The sequence below is a fragment of the Sinohyriopsis cumingii genome, chromosome 13 (assembly GCF_028554795.1).
Source record: "Sinohyriopsis cumingii isolate HCF-2022 chromosome 13, ASM2855479v2, whole genome shotgun sequence".
NCBI classification, from domain to species: Eukaryota; Metazoa; Mollusca; class Bivalvia; order Unionida; family Unionidae; genus Sinohyriopsis; species Sinohyriopsis cumingii.
This window is the reverse complement of record NC_142973.1, coordinates 39,771,397-39,789,772: the sequence shown is the minus strand read 5'-3', so window position 1 is coordinate 39,789,772 and position 18,376 is coordinate 39,771,397. Positions and strand designations below refer to the sequence as shown.

At 35.5% G+C, this 18,376-nt stretch overlaps 1 protein-coding gene across 1 annotated transcript in view; it reads left to right on the top strand.

Annotated features, from left to right (window-relative positions):
• LOC149785258 (kinesin-like protein KIF18A) overlaps positions 1-18,376 on the top strand; it is a 91,720-nt gene that overhangs the window by 33,035 nt on the left and 40,309 nt on the right. Inside the window, exons 8-14 of the mRNA XM_089979105.1 lie at positions 5,057-5,132; positions 7,497-7,571; positions 8,077-8,159; positions 9,293-9,452; positions 13,268-13,435; positions 14,216-14,337; positions 17,985-18,211. Coding sequence (XP_089835231.1) covers positions 5,057-5,132; positions 7,497-7,571; positions 8,077-8,159; positions 9,293-9,452; positions 13,268-13,435; positions 14,216-14,337; positions 17,985-18,211 — 911 coding nt within the window. The remainder of the gene's footprint in view (positions 1-5,056; positions 5,133-7,496; positions 7,572-8,076; positions 8,160-9,292; positions 9,453-13,267; positions 13,436-14,215; positions 14,338-17,984; positions 18,212-18,376) is intronic.

The following is an 18,376-nucleotide window of genomic DNA, read 5'->3' as shown; positions in this document are numbered from 1 at the left end:
AAAGTGCCTACACTGATGACTAGTTCAGATCCAATCCAAAACTATACCAAGTGATTCCACTGAAGATATCTTGGAATAACAAGTGTTGTACACACTACAGAAAATTCAGTTGAGATTGTTGATGAGCGAATTGGATGAAACTAGAATCATTTATCACTCAATTACAGCCTACTGAGCATAAGTCCCTATCCCTACCCACAAATGGACCTAGTACCATTGAAACTGGTTATGCAGGATTACCTTCTGACTTTGCAGGCAATATGGACCCATATGTTTATCATACCATATGCTATCCCAGTTGTTGTCTCTTAAATCCACCAAGCAGCAACCCTGCACTCCCTCCCTTGAATTGAGGAAGCAGGTAGCACAAGAGTTGTCCCTTCAGCTGTCTGTGCAAGCCCCTATCTCTGTGTGACCATATCAATATCAGAGAAGGGATGATATTGACAGAAAGACTGCATACGTAATTCTCAAGAACAATCTTTTTGTGGGCTATCAAACTATAGGCAGCCATATACCCCAAACTTTTGTAGGCAGGCTGGAGGGGGGAGGAGTGAGAAAACAAGAGTTTCCCTTTCCCCAAACCTGTAAATGACTTAATACCCCTCCCACCCACTTGCTGTCCCCACCCGCATAATAACCAGATTTCTGTTCCACCAGACGTGGATCAGTATGTTTCTGACAATCTGTTTGGTGATTTAACTCATTTTGGTGGAGTCCTGACTCTTGTTCATCAAGCCTCTCCACTTTCATCATCCCCCTTTATGATTGAGATCCCCTAACAATCATATGAAGGCAGACATGTTACAGGAGAAGATAAAGAAGTGGCTTGTAAAGCAGGCACTGAAGGTAGTCCAGAAACAGGACTCCTTGGGTTTTTATTCAGACTCTTTCTGGTTATAAAAGCCAATGGGAAATTGAGACCTGTCATAGATTTGAGCAGGTTCCATTTATTGCTGCCCTGAGGTTCAAGATGGAGACAGTAAGGTCTATACTTATGCAACATGATGAATATACAGTCACTCTCAACTGTTCACAACATTTATTTCACACAACACCTCAGAAGTACATTTACTACAGTTACCCTGGGGTAGTGTAGCAATTCTGTGCTCATCCATTTGGCCTCAGCCTCAGTCCTTGGGCCTTTATAAGGATGTCCTCCACAAAAGTGATGGAGTACCTGGAAGTTACAGTGCAAAAACATTAAGTACGTTTGATTTTAGTTCATGATATTAACAATCTTCTACACCACATTCACAGTGGAAGGTCATTGTGAAGAAGACATCGTTTCTTCTCATACATTGGAAAAGTCATTTGCTAGTACATTTATTTCAGCAAGGGGGTTTATTCGTCTTCTCAGCCAGCTCTTGACAGTAGACCAGCTGTACCTTTTGTCACTTTACATGTGTCCTCCAGATGGCCCTTTTGACACAGTGGTACCTGATCTCTTGTCATTTAGATCACAAGATTATGGTCTTGACCAAAATTGAATGCTTCCTGCTTAGGTGTCAAAACAGGGACTAGCTAGCAGCGGAATTTGCCACCAGACTTTTTGATGGTCAGTGGCAAGGGACACTACAAGAGAAGGCTGTTCTCCTGGAAGTAAAGGCCATTTTCCACACCTCATGTTTTGGTGGAGTCCATCCAAGGGAAGACTGTTCTTATAATGTCGATCAATTTTGTCATAATAAACTGCCTACACACGCAGAACGAAGTCACTGGACCCCAGCATTGTGGTTTAGAAGCACCTTCATGTGTGTGTGTCCAGCATCATACAAGTCTAACACATCCCAGGTAGGCTCATTGCCCAGGATGATTCATTACTGAGTAGAGACAAACTACTTCATACTGATTAGTTTCAATATTTGGTATTCTTCCTTTGAGTTTGAATCATGTGGGGCTGACTGATGTTAGACCTATTCATGACACAGTGTAACAACAAATGGCACCACCTTCCTGGACCCAGAAGCTTGGGTCATCGATGCCCTTTCAATCATTTGGAAGGGAGTATGTGCATGTGTCTTCCCTCTGTCATTTCTGATAGCAAAAGTTAACCAGATAGTGTATGGGAGGGCTTGTAAAATAGTTCTGATTGCCTACATCGATGGGACAAGTCTTGGGTCTACAAACTGCTTGATCTTGTGGCAGATGTGTCTAAGAAAATTGTAGAGATGTTGCTGAAGCAGCTGAGTTCACCACATTTCACATGTCTGGAGGTACCCAGGAAGGCGTTTGATGCTTTGATTCTGGAGAGGATCATGACAACTTAGCAGCACTCAGCTTTAAAAGGCATATGAGGGGATTTTATGCTAATGACATTGCACCTCTTTTAGCCTCCATTCCTCAGTTGGCTAACGTACTTCTTTTCATAGCTGAGTTCAAGATGCTAGTTCCTATCAAAATCAAGGGATACTGTTAAATGATTTCAGGCATGTTCATATAAAAAGGATCATTCTGACTTGTTCAGTTTCTATCTGGACAGGTCATGCAAAATGGAACACCCCTGGGTCGTGATGTGGCTGAGCTTGACTAAGTTAGATCATTTGTTTTCCACCTTGCTGAGGCAGTTATCAGACTAGGCTTGCTTCCTGATAGCACTAGTTTCATCTTGCAGGGAGAGTGGACTGCATGTGTAGTTCTTGGATCTGAACTCTATGCCGTTCCTTTCCAATGACTCATACTAATGATGTAAAATGGCTTTGTTTCTATGAACAGGTTACCATTGATAAATAATCAACATGATTGATGCATGAAGTGAGTTGAAGCTGCAGGACCATGCATATGCCCTCAGATGTTATCTGAAGCAGAGGGAGAATGTCCAATGGCCATCAAAGGCTTTTCCTGCAGGGTAATGCATGAAAGCATGACATAACCCCACTAGCCTCTTTGCTAAAAGAGGTTATTAAGTTGGGTTACTGTGAATTCTCACAGGACATGTGAAGATTTCAGCTTATGAAATACTAGTTATTTACATAAGCCTAGTCTTCAAACATAATATCTCTTTTTGAAACATAGTGCGTCATTTAGCTAGCGTATTAAATTTACTTTCTCCATTTTCCATTGGTACTAGCAGCTACCTTACTTGGCACTCAGCATTAAGAGGTTAGTGTTCGGACTGGCTGGCCTGGTGTCAGGATACTGGGTGGGACATGATGCCTCAGTACTAGACATCACTATAAACTGTCACACTGCTGACACCTTAGTGATATGACTAAAGTTGTTAAAGCTATGTTGAAAATCTAAATCACACACATACACACAATCTTCTATTTCCATAATATAGCCTCACATTGGAGAGAGATGAATTTCATCAGGCCACTGTTAGCTGCCATGACTGCCCCATTCATCACAGCACAAACTCAGTCTGGGGCATGTTCTTGTAAATTTTGCTGGATTCATCCGGAAAACGTTTGCAAATAAGGCAATAGCCATGTGTGAGATCCCAGAGGAATCACACTGGTATCTGTATAAATGCATTATGTTTGGTTGTGCTGCTTTCCTGTTGGAAGAAGTTCATCCATTCAGTAGAGCAGTCATCATGCTCCTACATAGTGATATGAGAGGAGGTTGAATGCTCAAGGATTTCCTCTTATCTATTTTCCTACTTCAAATATAATTGGGTAATGTATTTGATGGAGAAAAGAAATTGATTAGTAAATTATGTTTCTCTTAAAATTCTTACCCATTCACATTACGAACAATTCATCCCACCCTTCCTCACAAATGCAAGAATCCTGCTTTATGTTTGACTCGAGCTTAAACTGGTTATGTACTGGATACAGGTGGCCACTGTATGCTTTGCAGGAACAAGGGGAGTGTATTTCAGAAAAATATAATTTACTAACAAATTTCCTTTCTTCATACTTGGCATGCATCATTAGGAATCTAAAACTATTAATTTTGTGGCACATGCACAGACTTCTTTAATTTTTGGGTCTGAGTTGATCATGTGATTTAGAACTTCTTGGAACCTTCTAATACCATTTGCAATTACAAATTAAGATCAGTCTGTTATCCCACTGCAAAGCATTTATTAGTATTGAAGTTTGAAGACCAAAGCCCTTGTATAACCTTCATCAAAACAAATGGAAAATAAACTTAAAGCAGAAATTGTGGACTTTTTGTGAACAAAGTCTGCAATATTCTTGACAATCTTATTAGAGAAAAGCCTTAACAAATTCTGCCTGCAATATTCTTGACAGAGAATACTTTTAAATACAGAGAAACACTTGTCAGTTTTAAATCAGTGATTAGTAAACTTGCTCAGCAGCAGGAAATTTCCCATTGTGAGTGAATTTTCACAGCTGCATCTTTCAGTAATCTTGCAATAAAACTTTTGCCAAATTGTCTTTTTTGCACTTCTTAGAGGAAGAAAAAAAAGAATTTTGCACTTTATCAAAAACATGCAAGTCAGATTTGTTGGGATGAGTAAAAAAAAGACACTTTCTATAATCAGATTGTGTTGTATAAAATTATAAATCCAACTGTTTAGAAAAAATTGATAAAATGTGGTAAGGAGGGAAGCTGTTACCTAATAATTACTGTAATTTCTGTAAAGATAACCTGAATTGTATGTATGCGGATGATTAGAAAAGAAAAAAAATATTCCTCAGTTGTGTGCATCACATTTAATATGATATTATATTTTCAGAATTAATTTTTATCACCTGCCATGAAAATCTTAGGGGCATAAAGTGCTACAGCTCTCCATTTTTATGATGTGATACTAGATATAATGCAGGACTACCATGGACCCCTTGTGTAAAATTTAATCATTATATTTGAATTATGATGGTGGGGGTTAAAAGGAAACAAGTTGAAGCTCAGTATTATGTCTTTATGTCCTTTCTAAAACATTATAATTTGACCAATTTCAGTCATTCCGCTATCTCATGGATTGGTACATTATGCGGGTCGTGCAATACAGTGGTTCTATACAGGATGTGGTCCACTGGTAGTGGATCCCAACTCCACATTACAATGAGAGAGAGCTGTATTTATACCTAGTTCCTTTTAACCTTTATTTTATTATGTCTCTTTAAATTTGTCATTGCAGTCCTTCCAGTATGTCATACGAGGATACGTACAACACACTGAAATATGCAGACAGGGCAAAGAATATTAAAACATTGGTATGGAAAGGATTTGTTTAGTTTAAAATAAAAAATTCGGTAGTTGCATGTCTTTAAAATGACATTTTGTTATTTAAAGTTTATGAAAAGTTATCATGCACCAATAAAATGATTGTTTGAACTCCCATTGTTAGAAGATTTTTAAGGTTGATAATTGAATGATGGTGCAGTGAATGCATTTTTAACTGGTATTGATATGCGAGTCAGGGATCGGTTTACTTCATAATGCATTTTTAAACTGGTATTGATATGCGAGTCAGGGATCAGTTTACTTCATAATGCATATTTAGCTGGTACTGATATGCGAGTCAGTTAGGGATCGGTTTACTTCATAATGCATTTTTAACTGGTATTGATATGCGAGTCAGGGATCAGTTTACTTCATAATGCATATTTAACTGGTACTGATATGCGAGTCAGTTAGGGATCGGTTTACTTCATAATGCATTTTTAATTGGTATTGATATGCGAGTCAGGGATCAGTTTACTTCATAATGCATATTTAACTAGTACTGATATGCGAGTCAGTTAGGGATCAGTTTTTACTTCATAATGCATTTTTAACTGGTATTGATATGCGAGTCAGGGATCAGTTTACTTCATAATGCATATTTAACTGGTACTGATACGCGAGTCAGTTAGGGATCAGTTTACTTCATAATGCATATTTAACTGGTACTGATACGCGAGTCAGTTAGGGATCAGTTTACTTCATAATGCATATTTAACTGGTACTGATATGTGAATCAGTTAGGGATCAGTTTACTTCATAATGCATATTTAACTGGTACTGATATGCGAGTCAGTTAGGGATCAGTTTATTTCATAATGCAGATTTAACTGGTACTGATATGCGAGTCAGTGAGGGATCAGTTTACTTCTTGCAAAATTAGAGATAACTACTTGACACTTACATGCCATGTAAATTAATGTTAATTTTTTAATGCATACTGGAAATTTCATAAAAATGTTAAGCTTCCAGAATGCTTGTAAATTACTTAATGTCTTACACCTTTGCCATGGTTTGGTCAAAAGGTATCAGCACTTGGTTTGGGTGTAATCAGACAATTTGTTTTTTGTTGTTATCCAGGACAAGAGAGTTTTGAAAAATCACTTGTCCTACAAGATTTATGACTTGGTTGTTGATCTTATTAATAACAACAACAAAAATACAGATAGTTACTACTGTGAGCTATTTTGTTATTGTTGAAAATTCAAATACTTTAATTTTTATAGAACAAAATGTCTTTACAGAAATATTCTATCCACTGGTATTTTAAGTATTTAGAAGGTAACTTAATTTTAAACAGGTAATTTATAATCCAGATCAATTTATCATGTTTTTATTATCTCATAAAAATATGAAGGTAATGCAATAACCTAATGTTTTATTAGCAGTATATGAAGTAAGTATATACTGCTTGTCAAGGAGACACTGTATTTTTGATTGCTTTAATTTAAAGAAAATTTATTTACAAAATGCATCTATGGATCTCATAACAAAATATTTATATAAGAAATTTTGGAACTAACAAGTTTTTTTTAAGATGTTACTGCGTACATCTTTTAATGTTGAACTAGTTTCAGCACAAACAGGGCCTAACTAGATCTCCACAATTTTCTTCAATCTCAACAGCTTTTCAGGTTTCCAGTGTAATATTTAACATGTAAAGTAGTATTATCAGTGCCTTGTTGTGGGGTCTACTTGTTTTCAAAAGAAGTAGATTTCTTTTACTTAGTTATATAGCAGGGATGCACAACCTTTTTTGGCCAAGGGTCAGACTGCATTTTCTAAGACCACTCAAGGGCTGCAAACACTAATTTCTTTAATACAATTACTGTTCACAAGCCAGATTTCTGTGTTGTTTTAATTTGCCCTGAGGGCCAGATAGAACGTGTTCGTGGGTTGGATCTAGCCTGTGGGCCAGGGGTTGTGCACCCCTGTTATATATGGTCTTAAACCATGAGCTGCACAGACATAGTTGTGTAACCGTTTTTATCTGTACTGACATACACATAACAGAGGTCAGCAGTCTTTGATACTATGGATAGTGTATTGTGACATTTGCACCACTGAGTGTAAGCTCAGTCAGTGTGTAATGTTATGGATAGGTGTATTGTGACATTTACACAACAGATTGTAAGCACTGTTAGTGTGTGATGCTATCGATAGGTGTATTGTGACATTTACACAACAGATTGTAAGCACTGTTAGTGTGTGATGCTATCGATAGGTGTATTGTGACATTTACACAACAGTCTCTAACAAAATCCAACTGAAAACATTATAGCTGTATGCTTTTCTCATCCAGTGTCCTTTCTTGTTTGTAATAGACTTTTCTTCATTACTTCCTTTTTTTACAGTTGAAGAAAAATGTTTTGAATGTGGACTTCCACGTGGCAAGATATGGTCAAATAATCCAAGACCTACGAAGAGAGGTACATTCTTTGACTATGAGTTTGGTACTATTTTTAAGTTGTTGTACAGAATGTGTTGTATTTTCAAAGCTAATGTAATTGTTATTGTTCATTTTGTGAGATCCTTTGAATTTAAGAGTATCATTTCTGAACTGAAAAATAAACTTGTGGAAAAAACATAGTTTCAAAATATTTTACTTAAAACTTAGGAATCTGAACATAAGCATTGATCCTTACATACTGCATATACATTTCTGTGATGCATTTCAAGATGTTAGTCTAGCATGTCCAAAATTTTGATTTTGATAGATTTTCTTACTGCAAATATAAATTGCCATGATATTAAACTTCATCTAATGAGCACGTCTCATTTGACCCCTGCTTTTGAGGTTTTAAATATAATTTCGGCTGTAGTGATTACATACTAAGAATCTTTGTAGCTTTTTTTTTTTTGATGTTTGGTTTTGATAGGTAAGGATTAAAAAAAAATAATTATATAGCATCATAGTTTGTTCTGTATTTTTAGATTAGTGAGCTCAAAGACAAGTTGAGGAGCTATGAAGAACACAAGATGACAGTTCAGACTTGTATTCCTTTGGATTTTAAAAGGTACATGTTTCGCTTCCTTTCATTTAATTTGTTGCATTTTGAAAAGCACATGAGGCTTTAGGTTTTACTAGTTTCAGTAAAAACAAAAAATGAGAACAATTTATGACTTTTTGTCAATGCTTACTTTAGTCATTAGAACAAGATATCAGTTCGGAAGTATCACTAAGCACTATGTCAGTTGGGAGAATGAATGTACAAAAAAATGCATGCAAGATTATTTTCCACTGTCATCTACATTTACACTTCTGTATTTCAAGAATGAGAATGAATAATAGGCCCATTGCACACCCCTACATTCACAGTGATCCCCAAGAAGGCCTGAGTATGCAGAATAGACCAGTGCACACTCCTGCATTCACAGTGATCCCCAAGAAGGCCTGAGTATGCAGAATTGACCAGTGTACACTCCTGCATTCACAGTGATCCCCAAGAAAGCTAGAATATGCACAATAGGCCCATTGATCACTCCTTCATTCACAGTGATCTCAAGTAGGCTTGAATATGCAGAATAGTCCAATGCACACTCCTACATTCACAGTGATCCCCAAGAATGCTTGAGTATGCAGAATAGGCCCTATGCACATTTGCAGCATTCACACTACTGACCCCTTAGAAGGCCTGAGTTTGCAGAAGAAGCTGAGTGTATACTCCTGCATTCAGTGACCCCCAAGAAGGCCTATGTATGCAGAATAGGTCCACTGCACACTCCTGCATTCACAGTGACCACGAAGAATTCATGAATATGCAGAATAGGCCCAAGGCACACACCTGCATTTAAGAGGTAACAAATGCAGGCAGGTGCCATGGTGGCAGTGTAGTTCTTCTACTAGTCAAGTGACTAAATGGGGTTTAGGTTTGAATCCTACCATTGGATCAGCCTAGGTCAGCTACCGTGTTGTGTGCTTGCACATGGCGGTATACTCCATTTGCCTTCGCAATAACCTGCTTGCTTTCCTGTTCCGCAGAACACCAATCCAAACATGTGGACACATTTTCCAGTTTAAGCTTATCTTCAATTGCATTTAAGATTTGTTCACTTTAGAGAAAAAAATAATTAGACTCGGGCAAAAATCTATATAAAAAATAGCAAATTTGATTTCTGTTTATTATCATCTGAATTACTCTATGAACAGGTATAAAGAGAAACTGGAGTCTGGCTACAGCCATTGGATCCAGGCCAGTCTGAGACATCTGAGAGAGGAGATTGCAGTCAGGGATCTTAAGAGGAAGATGTACCACAAGGAAAAGTTGATCCTCAGGCTCAGACAGTTGTCTGATAGCAACGCTGATAAGGTAACCAAATTTTCTGTACCACTCTAATGATTGCTGAGTGGGCCTGTGGTATGTCATTGTAGTACAAAATCTATCCAATGTCTTCATTCATCTGTCATGTGTGTATCAACAGTAAATATAATATATAGAGCATATTGAGGGTTATTTGAATTTAAATGTATGAATCAAGTGATATCAATCTTTTGCAAACTTTTTGCATGAACTTTATCACATTTTTAATCAGTATAGAAGCTTTATTTTTCTGATGTTTAGTTTTTTAGAAGCTTATATCAGCCAAACCTTAGATTTAAAAGAAAAACAAGGACAATTCATTTGCATTAATTAGGTAAATATCATTTGATCACAGACTTTTTCAATAGAATTAGATGATTCTTAATGATATTCAGGTGGTTTTTTTTATTGACCAATTTCAACATGGCTTTACACAGAGAACATAGTACTTAGAGGACTTGTATAAATTTTCTGCCATTTTGCCAATAGAGGTCACATTTTCAAAGTACACTAAATTTACATTTTTGTGGGATGCCAATTTTCATGAATTTTGTGGTTGCTACAAATCATGAATTTAAAGACCCAATGGTCTGGTACCTTGCTTTGTTCAAGGTTAATTTCTCTGTGTGTGTTAATTCACAAACCTTCATTTAGCCTATGGTGACCATGCTGTGGGCTTGACACTTATGTCAGGTCATAATGATAAAGATATTTTGTTAAAAATGCTGTGTGAAGCCCAGAACTTTGCTGACACCATTTGCTCTAAACGTCAGCATTAATTATACTATCCACTGTGGTACATGTACTTTAGTCAACACGTCTTTGAGTAACGAAAACCTGTCATCTGAAAACAGATATCGGGAAAGATAATCCAATTACTTACCTTATTGTATGAATTAAATATTGGTTCTGGACACATATTAATAATAAAATTTGGCCGCTTGTGAGGGGTAAATTTTACATTTTTGCACTACTATGTTGTCTGCTGGTCACGTGAGGTGCCTTTTGTGAGGGGGATTGCTTTATATACTTTATGGATATTTGTTTGATTTAATATTTTTCTGTACATGTTCCGCCACCACCAATTAGAAAACCATTAGCATGAAGATACACATTTTAAGTTTTGTTCCTGCAACATGGAAATCCTGCAGTGTCAGATTTGGATAAATTTGAGTGAGTTTGTTCCAATTGGTGTGATTTTAAACCTTGTTATCTATTTCCTGGTAATTTGATTTAGATCTTAGGACTGAATCTAGATTTCGTTTGGATTTTTTGTGTTCCTCATTTTCAATGGTTTCTGTGATTCTACTATCTTTTACATTGTTTCTTGGATGTCACAACTTCTGGATTATTAATGTTTTGTAATTAAGCTACAGTTAAAATGAAAAACAAATGTGTTCCCCAAAAAGTGAAGTTTAGTTTGGGATACACCAAAAATTGGCCTTGCATTCAGCCATGAAAGATTGATGTACATCATGTTTTTTGCACACAGCATGCCTCAAATTTTAGCATTGGACATGGTGGTAGAGACATTGTGAAAAAAACACATAGCTGGCAAAAAAAAGCACATAGATTTTGCAAAAATGAAGAGCACCCAGCAGATTTCAGCTCTGGAATACTTTCAGCCATTGACTCATATTGAATATAACCTGCCTTTCTCTGCTAAACATTTGTTCCAACAAATGTTTTCAGACTTTACTTTTTTTTGTAGAAGAACCAAAAATGCTGCATTAGTGAAAGTAATGTTGGAGAAAGCTACAGAAAACTTGGTGCTTTGCACAAAAATGTCTTCAAGCATCCTGACCTCTTTTGAAAACAAATTTAGCATAGACCAGTTGTGGAAGTTCAAGTCTGCCACAGCATCATATCTTGACCGATATCCATAAGAACAAGTGAAGTTTTGTAGATATCAGTAAATATGGCTGCAGACATATTTGTACATGTATATAGTGTAAATTATGTGGTTTAATTTTATTTAGGGATTGTCATATAATACATTTACTGCCCATCAAAATGGATGGAACTAGTATCAAGGTATGTTTGACTAATTATTTTTAAAATTCACTAAGTTTTATCCCTCTTTTAACTAAATGCAAGTCCGGTGCGGTTGGCAGCTCTGCATATGAAGAAGTTTCCAGTGGCAATAACAGCCATGCTTACATTAGCATATGAAGAAGTTTCCAGTGGCAATAACAGCCATGCTTACATTAGCATAACCGTTTCCTTCTAGGATTTTATCATGGAAAATTTATCAAGAATATGTGCCACAGTTCAAGTTTAAGTTAATTTTCATAATCATTGTTTGAACATTGGTATGTCACAAGTATAAGGACTAAAACTTATTTTGAATTTACAGGTTGTACTTTTTCCCCGCAAAGATGTACATGCCAGAGTTTCATTTATGTGTTAGTTTCTCATTCATTGAAGTTCTTGACTTTACTAGTGGAAATTCATGCATCAGTTTGATGAATGAAGCCATATGTCTAGCCCATCATTTTGGGGTTGAGATGAACTGTTAACAAGGAAAAAAAAGCAGTGGGATCTGTCTGTATGTCATCTGATCAGCTGATGTGATGGCCTTTTATAGCAATGAAATTAAACCTTATGTATTGAAACCTTGATCAGGCAATTCATTAATACTGGTTTGTTGGTTTGGGTGTGGGAATGTAACTGAATAGGGGTCCAGTAACACAGGAAAAGTCACATACCATTTTTAGATACTTCAAAACTGTCGATAGACCAGCAATGAATAGTCAGACTGGAAACTACAGGTAGATTGTTTGAATTACTAATAGGACACTGACATAGTACTGATAGATGTTTGTTTTGGTAAACAAGTTTGCATTAGGGTTTTAAGGTTGTATATTTGTGACAGTTGTACCGTTATGACTCTACGGTCATAACTTAACAGAAAATAATTTATTTCCCTAGAATACAAATTGAAAATTTAAAAAGAACTTACAGTATTGCCAATTAAATCCCAAATAGTCCTAAAAGTTCTATCACGAGACCAAATGTTAAAATTCCAGTTGAATTCCAGTGATATTTCAAATTCCAATATTGAATGTGGTATTGTTTCAATGGTCTGAAATGTGATGATGTGCTAACAGTCTTTTGATATATCACAATAATGTAATCCAAAAATATTCTTGTCTGAATTAACTGTAATTCCAAATCAATGTTCCAGTCCAAGGATATTATTATGAACTGTTTGGATTTTCAGTGAATAATAATTTGGATAAATAATACCATCCAAATGAAAAACTGAACACAACAATAAGACAGATTCTGTTTCAAGATGTTACGGTAAGAGGGGGTAATTTTTCAAGTAAACAACACTACCATATATAAAAAGCTAAGACAAGAAAAGAACTGGATGAGGGTCAAAGTTCATTTCCAGAACATTCTAAGTTGTTAACTTGATAAAATCTATTACTAAAATTATAATAAAGAACATGGCAAACATCAGGTACACAAGGTTTTCCAGGGGGAAATACCAATGTCCTAGACTCAGATTAAGATAAACAAGTTTACCTCCACTGATAAGGATCCTATTATTTAATCTATACTCACGGAAATATTAATTAGCTACGTATTATGCTGTTTACAAAATAATTGTCCTTAATCAAGTTCACATTGACCTAGATTTTGTACAAGGTAAGGTAGAAAATACAAGTGTATATAGCAAATAATCATTAATAAAAAACAACAAATAATACAAATTAAATATACATAACAGAACAACATATATCAAAGTCATTTTGCAGGTGAGCATTATTTGGAATTGGTTAGTACTTCAGTATCATATTCTTATTACCTGGCAGTTTGTAGACAAGCTGAAGCAGAGTGTGGCAACATGGCACCATCAGCTGTATAGTTTACAAGAGTGCCGGGATCAGTCCCAGTCCCAGATGACCCAGAGTCAAGACCAAGTCAACCAACTGGACAAGGAAATATCTACTCAGGCTGCAGATGACGAGAACTTTATTCAGGTAAGTTTCATGGTTAGTAAGTTTCATGGTTAAAATTAAAGCCTTTTTTAGTCAATTAGTTGTTTTTTCTTTAGGACTCACACCCATATTTCAAATCTCTTGGACTTAAGTGCAGATTCAAACCCACACACACCTCCCTGCAAATGCAAGCATGCTAGTAGTGGTGAGGAGAGCTAAGGGGAAGAAATGGGAAGAGTTTAGTCCCTTTTATATGAAATAGAGACTGGAAAGATGAAGTTTTTCATCTTGTCTTGATTGGTGGATTCAAGAGGTAGCAAAGTTTCTTTCTGATGTTAATGTCATCAGTTAAGTATTTTTGGAGAGACATACTTTGCTGTTTTCCACATCGACATTGTTCAAATATTCTTGTTTAAAACCAGTTTGTTTCTTATTAGAATACAGCCGTTTTTATTTGTATGAAAATTCTACAGTGTACATATTGTCCATGTGATTATATTTGAAATTTAAACGTTGTATATTTTAAATTGATTGTCCAATAAATTTTCACAGCTTATAATAGCCCACTTGATGACTACTCAGTCACTTTAACTGATGACATGCTGGAAGGATTTGGAGCTGGGTGGTTCAGACCTGGGACCACAAGATTATGAAGTGACTGTGTTGCCACTATGCTATCAAAGACTTTTATATTAATGTCACTAGGATCCCCACCTCAATAAAAACGCACACATTCCAATCATACACAGGCAGCAGTAGACCATTGTATTTGTTGCACAAGCCAAACTTTTACCAGTTAAGTACCAATTTTCTTTTTTTTAGCTGATATCACTGAGTCAACAGGTGCAGAGAAATCAGAGTGAATTGGCCAGGGCAAATCAATTGATTAAGTACATGAAGAGAGTGATTCGCTTTCAAGAGAAGGACACCACAATTAATGAAAGGTCAGTTTGTTTGATGATGCAAAAAATGTCAGCCATTTGTTTCACAAAGTATCTTATTATTCATACTCATTATCACTCATCCTACATAAATGTCACATAATTTTGGACCGTTCCAGTAGCTTATGTGGTTAGAGCATCTGCCTCAGATGTGGGAGGTCGTGGGTTCAAACCCTGGCCAGGTCATACCAAAGACTTATAAAAATGGTACTAACAGCTGCCTCACATGATGCTAAGCATTTGAGGTTAATGTTTGGACTGGTCAGCCAGGTGTCAGGATAATGTGACTGGGTGGGACATGATGCTACATGTCTGCAGCATCATGCCCCAGTGCTAGATGTCACTATAAACTGCCACACTGCAGACATTGTAGCAATACAACTAAAATTGTTAAAGCTTCGTTAAAAACCCCAAACCACATGTACACTTTTGCCACAAATTCCATTATAGCGAGATACATAGTAATTCTTTTTTGAAAGCCATAAAGTACACTAAGAAGTGTAAATTTGGGAAGGAGAAAATAAAGCAGCTGCTGTTACAGAATTTTTTGGGAAAAAAGTATCTGACCCATTCTGTTCAATAAACATAACAGGGTGATGTTGTAACTCATTTGCAGACCTGCCATCCTTTACAATTTTTCCTTAAGTCTTACAGAAATGACCCTAAATAATGACTTTCAGAATAAAGGCACAAATTACAGATATATGTATGTTTGCAGTAAAATCTGGATGCATATTTTAATCAGATCTAGATTTCTTATTAGATTCACAGAAAACCAGACTAACTTTACAGGAGTACCTCAGATGCTGTAAGCTGCACTTATTTTGTGTTGCAAAACATCTGTATAATCAAGCTGTTGCTTATTTTCTGAAAATGGTGTAAACAGTAAACCTCTTATAAAAGTTTTATATGTCAGTGCAGAAGAATAAAGTAGAATATTCATATTCTTGGAGACGAAAAGCAGGAATGGCAGCAGTTATGTTTTGTGGACATCATGTGTTGATTTGATTAGATCTCAATGCAGGAAGTACAATCGCTGTTGCCATGGCCCATGTGAAATTTAATTTTTTTTAAGGATTGCATGTAGTTGAGATATATCAAGAAAACATTGAGCTCCATAGGGTTTGGAACTGAAGTTTATGAAATGTTACTGCATGTATTGAAGGTCCAAGTATATTTTACCAAATTTTTAGTTGAACACAATGTTTTAATCACTGCATCAATCTTGAATCACACTTCTGGACTTTTTGGTCTGACTTATGGGAAAATTATCAACTGCCTTACTGAGGTCTTGTTAAGGTTAGTATGTCTGCCTGTGACTAAACATATTTAATCTGGGTAATTGATATAAATTTATATTAGACTTATTACTGTATGCTTGCATTGTGTACCCAGTATCTGATGATGACATAAATGACCTTTATCTGTATATTTTGACTTAATATATAGAATAGAAATGTAATTTGAACATGTCTGTCTGCCATTGAATGACACTGATTTGCTGAAAGTCAAGTAGTTTTTGTTGTAGATCTCTCTCTCTCTATATATATATATATATATCTATATATATATATATATATATATATATATATATATATATATATATATATATATATATATGAATTGTTATGTATGTTTAATTTGCTTTGTTTATTAGTTTTTATAAAAAAAATCATTTTCATTGCATGGTATAGTAATGTAACATTGTGTGTTGGACTTGACCATGTCCAAAACTGAGTTCATTTCTGCTAGAGCCAAATTTACTTTTTTCATTTTATTCTGTGTAAACAAGTAATACATAGCTAAATTATTCTCTATGTGTATGGGTTTAAAATCAGTATTATGTTACGAGTCTATGCTCTAAATAAAATTAACAGAAAAGAGTGAAGACAAACAAGCTTTGAAAAATTTAACAAATAATTTATTTTCATAGAATAAAAAGTGAAAAAATGAGAAAAAGGAACTTACAGTATTGTGAATTAAATTAAAAAATAATCCAAGAATTAAAACAAGTCCTATCAATGAAAAGTCCTAAGTGAATCACAGTTCAAAGCCCAATGAAAATCCAAAATGGAAGGCAATGATGTGCATAATAGTCAGCATTGTACTGATGTGTCAACAGTCTCTTGTCACAGAAAATATTATTCAAGTTTTTTGAATTCCGTATAAATTCCAGTAAATGTCTTTGTCCAAGAATTATCAGAGCACTTATGTTTCTCCAGGGAAACAATTAAATTCAATAATTTGAAGAAAAGAAGAAAAAAAACATAAAACAACTTGACGTCCCAAGTGTTAAGGCACGGCTGATAGAATTCTTACCATAACATCAGTTATAAGACTATCTAAAATGCAAAACAGATCCCCGGAAGGGGTCAAGAGTTCATCCTTCTGGAAAAAATAGAAGCTTGTTTATCAATTGACACATGCTTGATGTCACATAGTCCAGGCATGACCTTGACTCAACTTAATGATTTTAACTCTGAGAAGGATAATAAAAAAAACAAATAGAAAAAGTTGTTTACTGGAACTGTCACTGATTTTGAAACAAGGTCAGGAACTAGATACAATGTTTCTATTATTAGTTGTTTATATCAAAAATAGAAAACAAAATTAAAAAAAGGTAGTCAGGACATACAGAACTGAACTCTATTCTGGACAATATCAAATCCAGTAAACAATATTGCATTCCAGTAGCATGTAATGGAATAAATTTAAAAAAACAACAGACAAACAAATTAATTAAATATACATAACAATTATTATTAATAGAAGAAGTAAATATGTTTTTTTGGGTCTAGGTTTTGGAATTTCCTAAGTGAATTTTACATATCGAGGTTATTGTTTTGTAAACATCGGGATCATTCTAAAAGGTTATGTTCCTTTAGGTAATAGTTCTTTTTAGAAAATGCTAATTGTGTCCTGAGGTCAAGTAGAGAACTATATAATCTTGTAATTGAGGACTTTGTCATTCATACTTTAACATCTAGCACTTTCAACTTGTATATTATATGCTGTGACCAGTAGCATTGGGCTGAAATACAAAAGTGCTCTGATAAAATTCTTGGATAAAGACAGTCATTGGAATTTATGGTGAATTCATATCTGGAATTATATTACCGTGACTCAACAAAAGACTGTTGGCACATCAACACACTAGGAGCTATAACAGACACATGATCACCATCATTTTTGGATTTATTCTGGTCTTTTAATGAATATATATATATATATACACATATACATACATATACATATACACATACATACATATTCGACCAGATCCTGCATTTTATTATGAGCACTGATGTTGATTGTGCTTGTTCTACTTATTAAGTGAAAGTGATTTCAGGAATGTATCCATATCATGACAGGATGGTATTGTGAAACTCTCCATATATCTGTCCGACACTTTCCTCCAAACCGCTTCCCATGCACTAATCATCTGTTAAAGGGATATTACTTTTGGGTTTCTACCCTAGTGTCCCTGGATGGGTGGTGGTGGGTGTGGTCATAGTTTGGATTATGACCTTAGACGGTGGTGGGGAACACATAATAAAAAATATTTGCATTAGTCATTGCAAGTTGTGGAAGTAGCTGTAGTTTTGCTTGCCCTTGTCAGTAATTTCTTTCACTTTCCTTTGCCTCTCCAGGTTAATTCTCCAGTTCCTTGCCTTGATAAGTCAGCAGCAGCAAGTCATACAAGGTCATGGCCTTATGACATCTGACCTTGAGGATCAGTACAGGGACTTAAAAGTCAAGGTGATGGGTCAAGAGGTCTCCTGGGCTGACCAAAATATTTCAATCGACCCAGGAAAACCTACATTTAGTCTCTCAGAACTGTTGGAATTTCCTCCCATTGCTTCTCCGTTCCCATCAGGTATACTTACAAACTAAAAGGGATGTACTTCTGGTCTTCACTTATCTGTTGCTTATGTTAAAAAGTGCAAGACACAGGAATCACAACATCCATCCAATGATCTGTCCATTTTTTGTGTGTATCAAATTATTCATACCTGTGATTTGATTCATTTCTTGGTTGAAT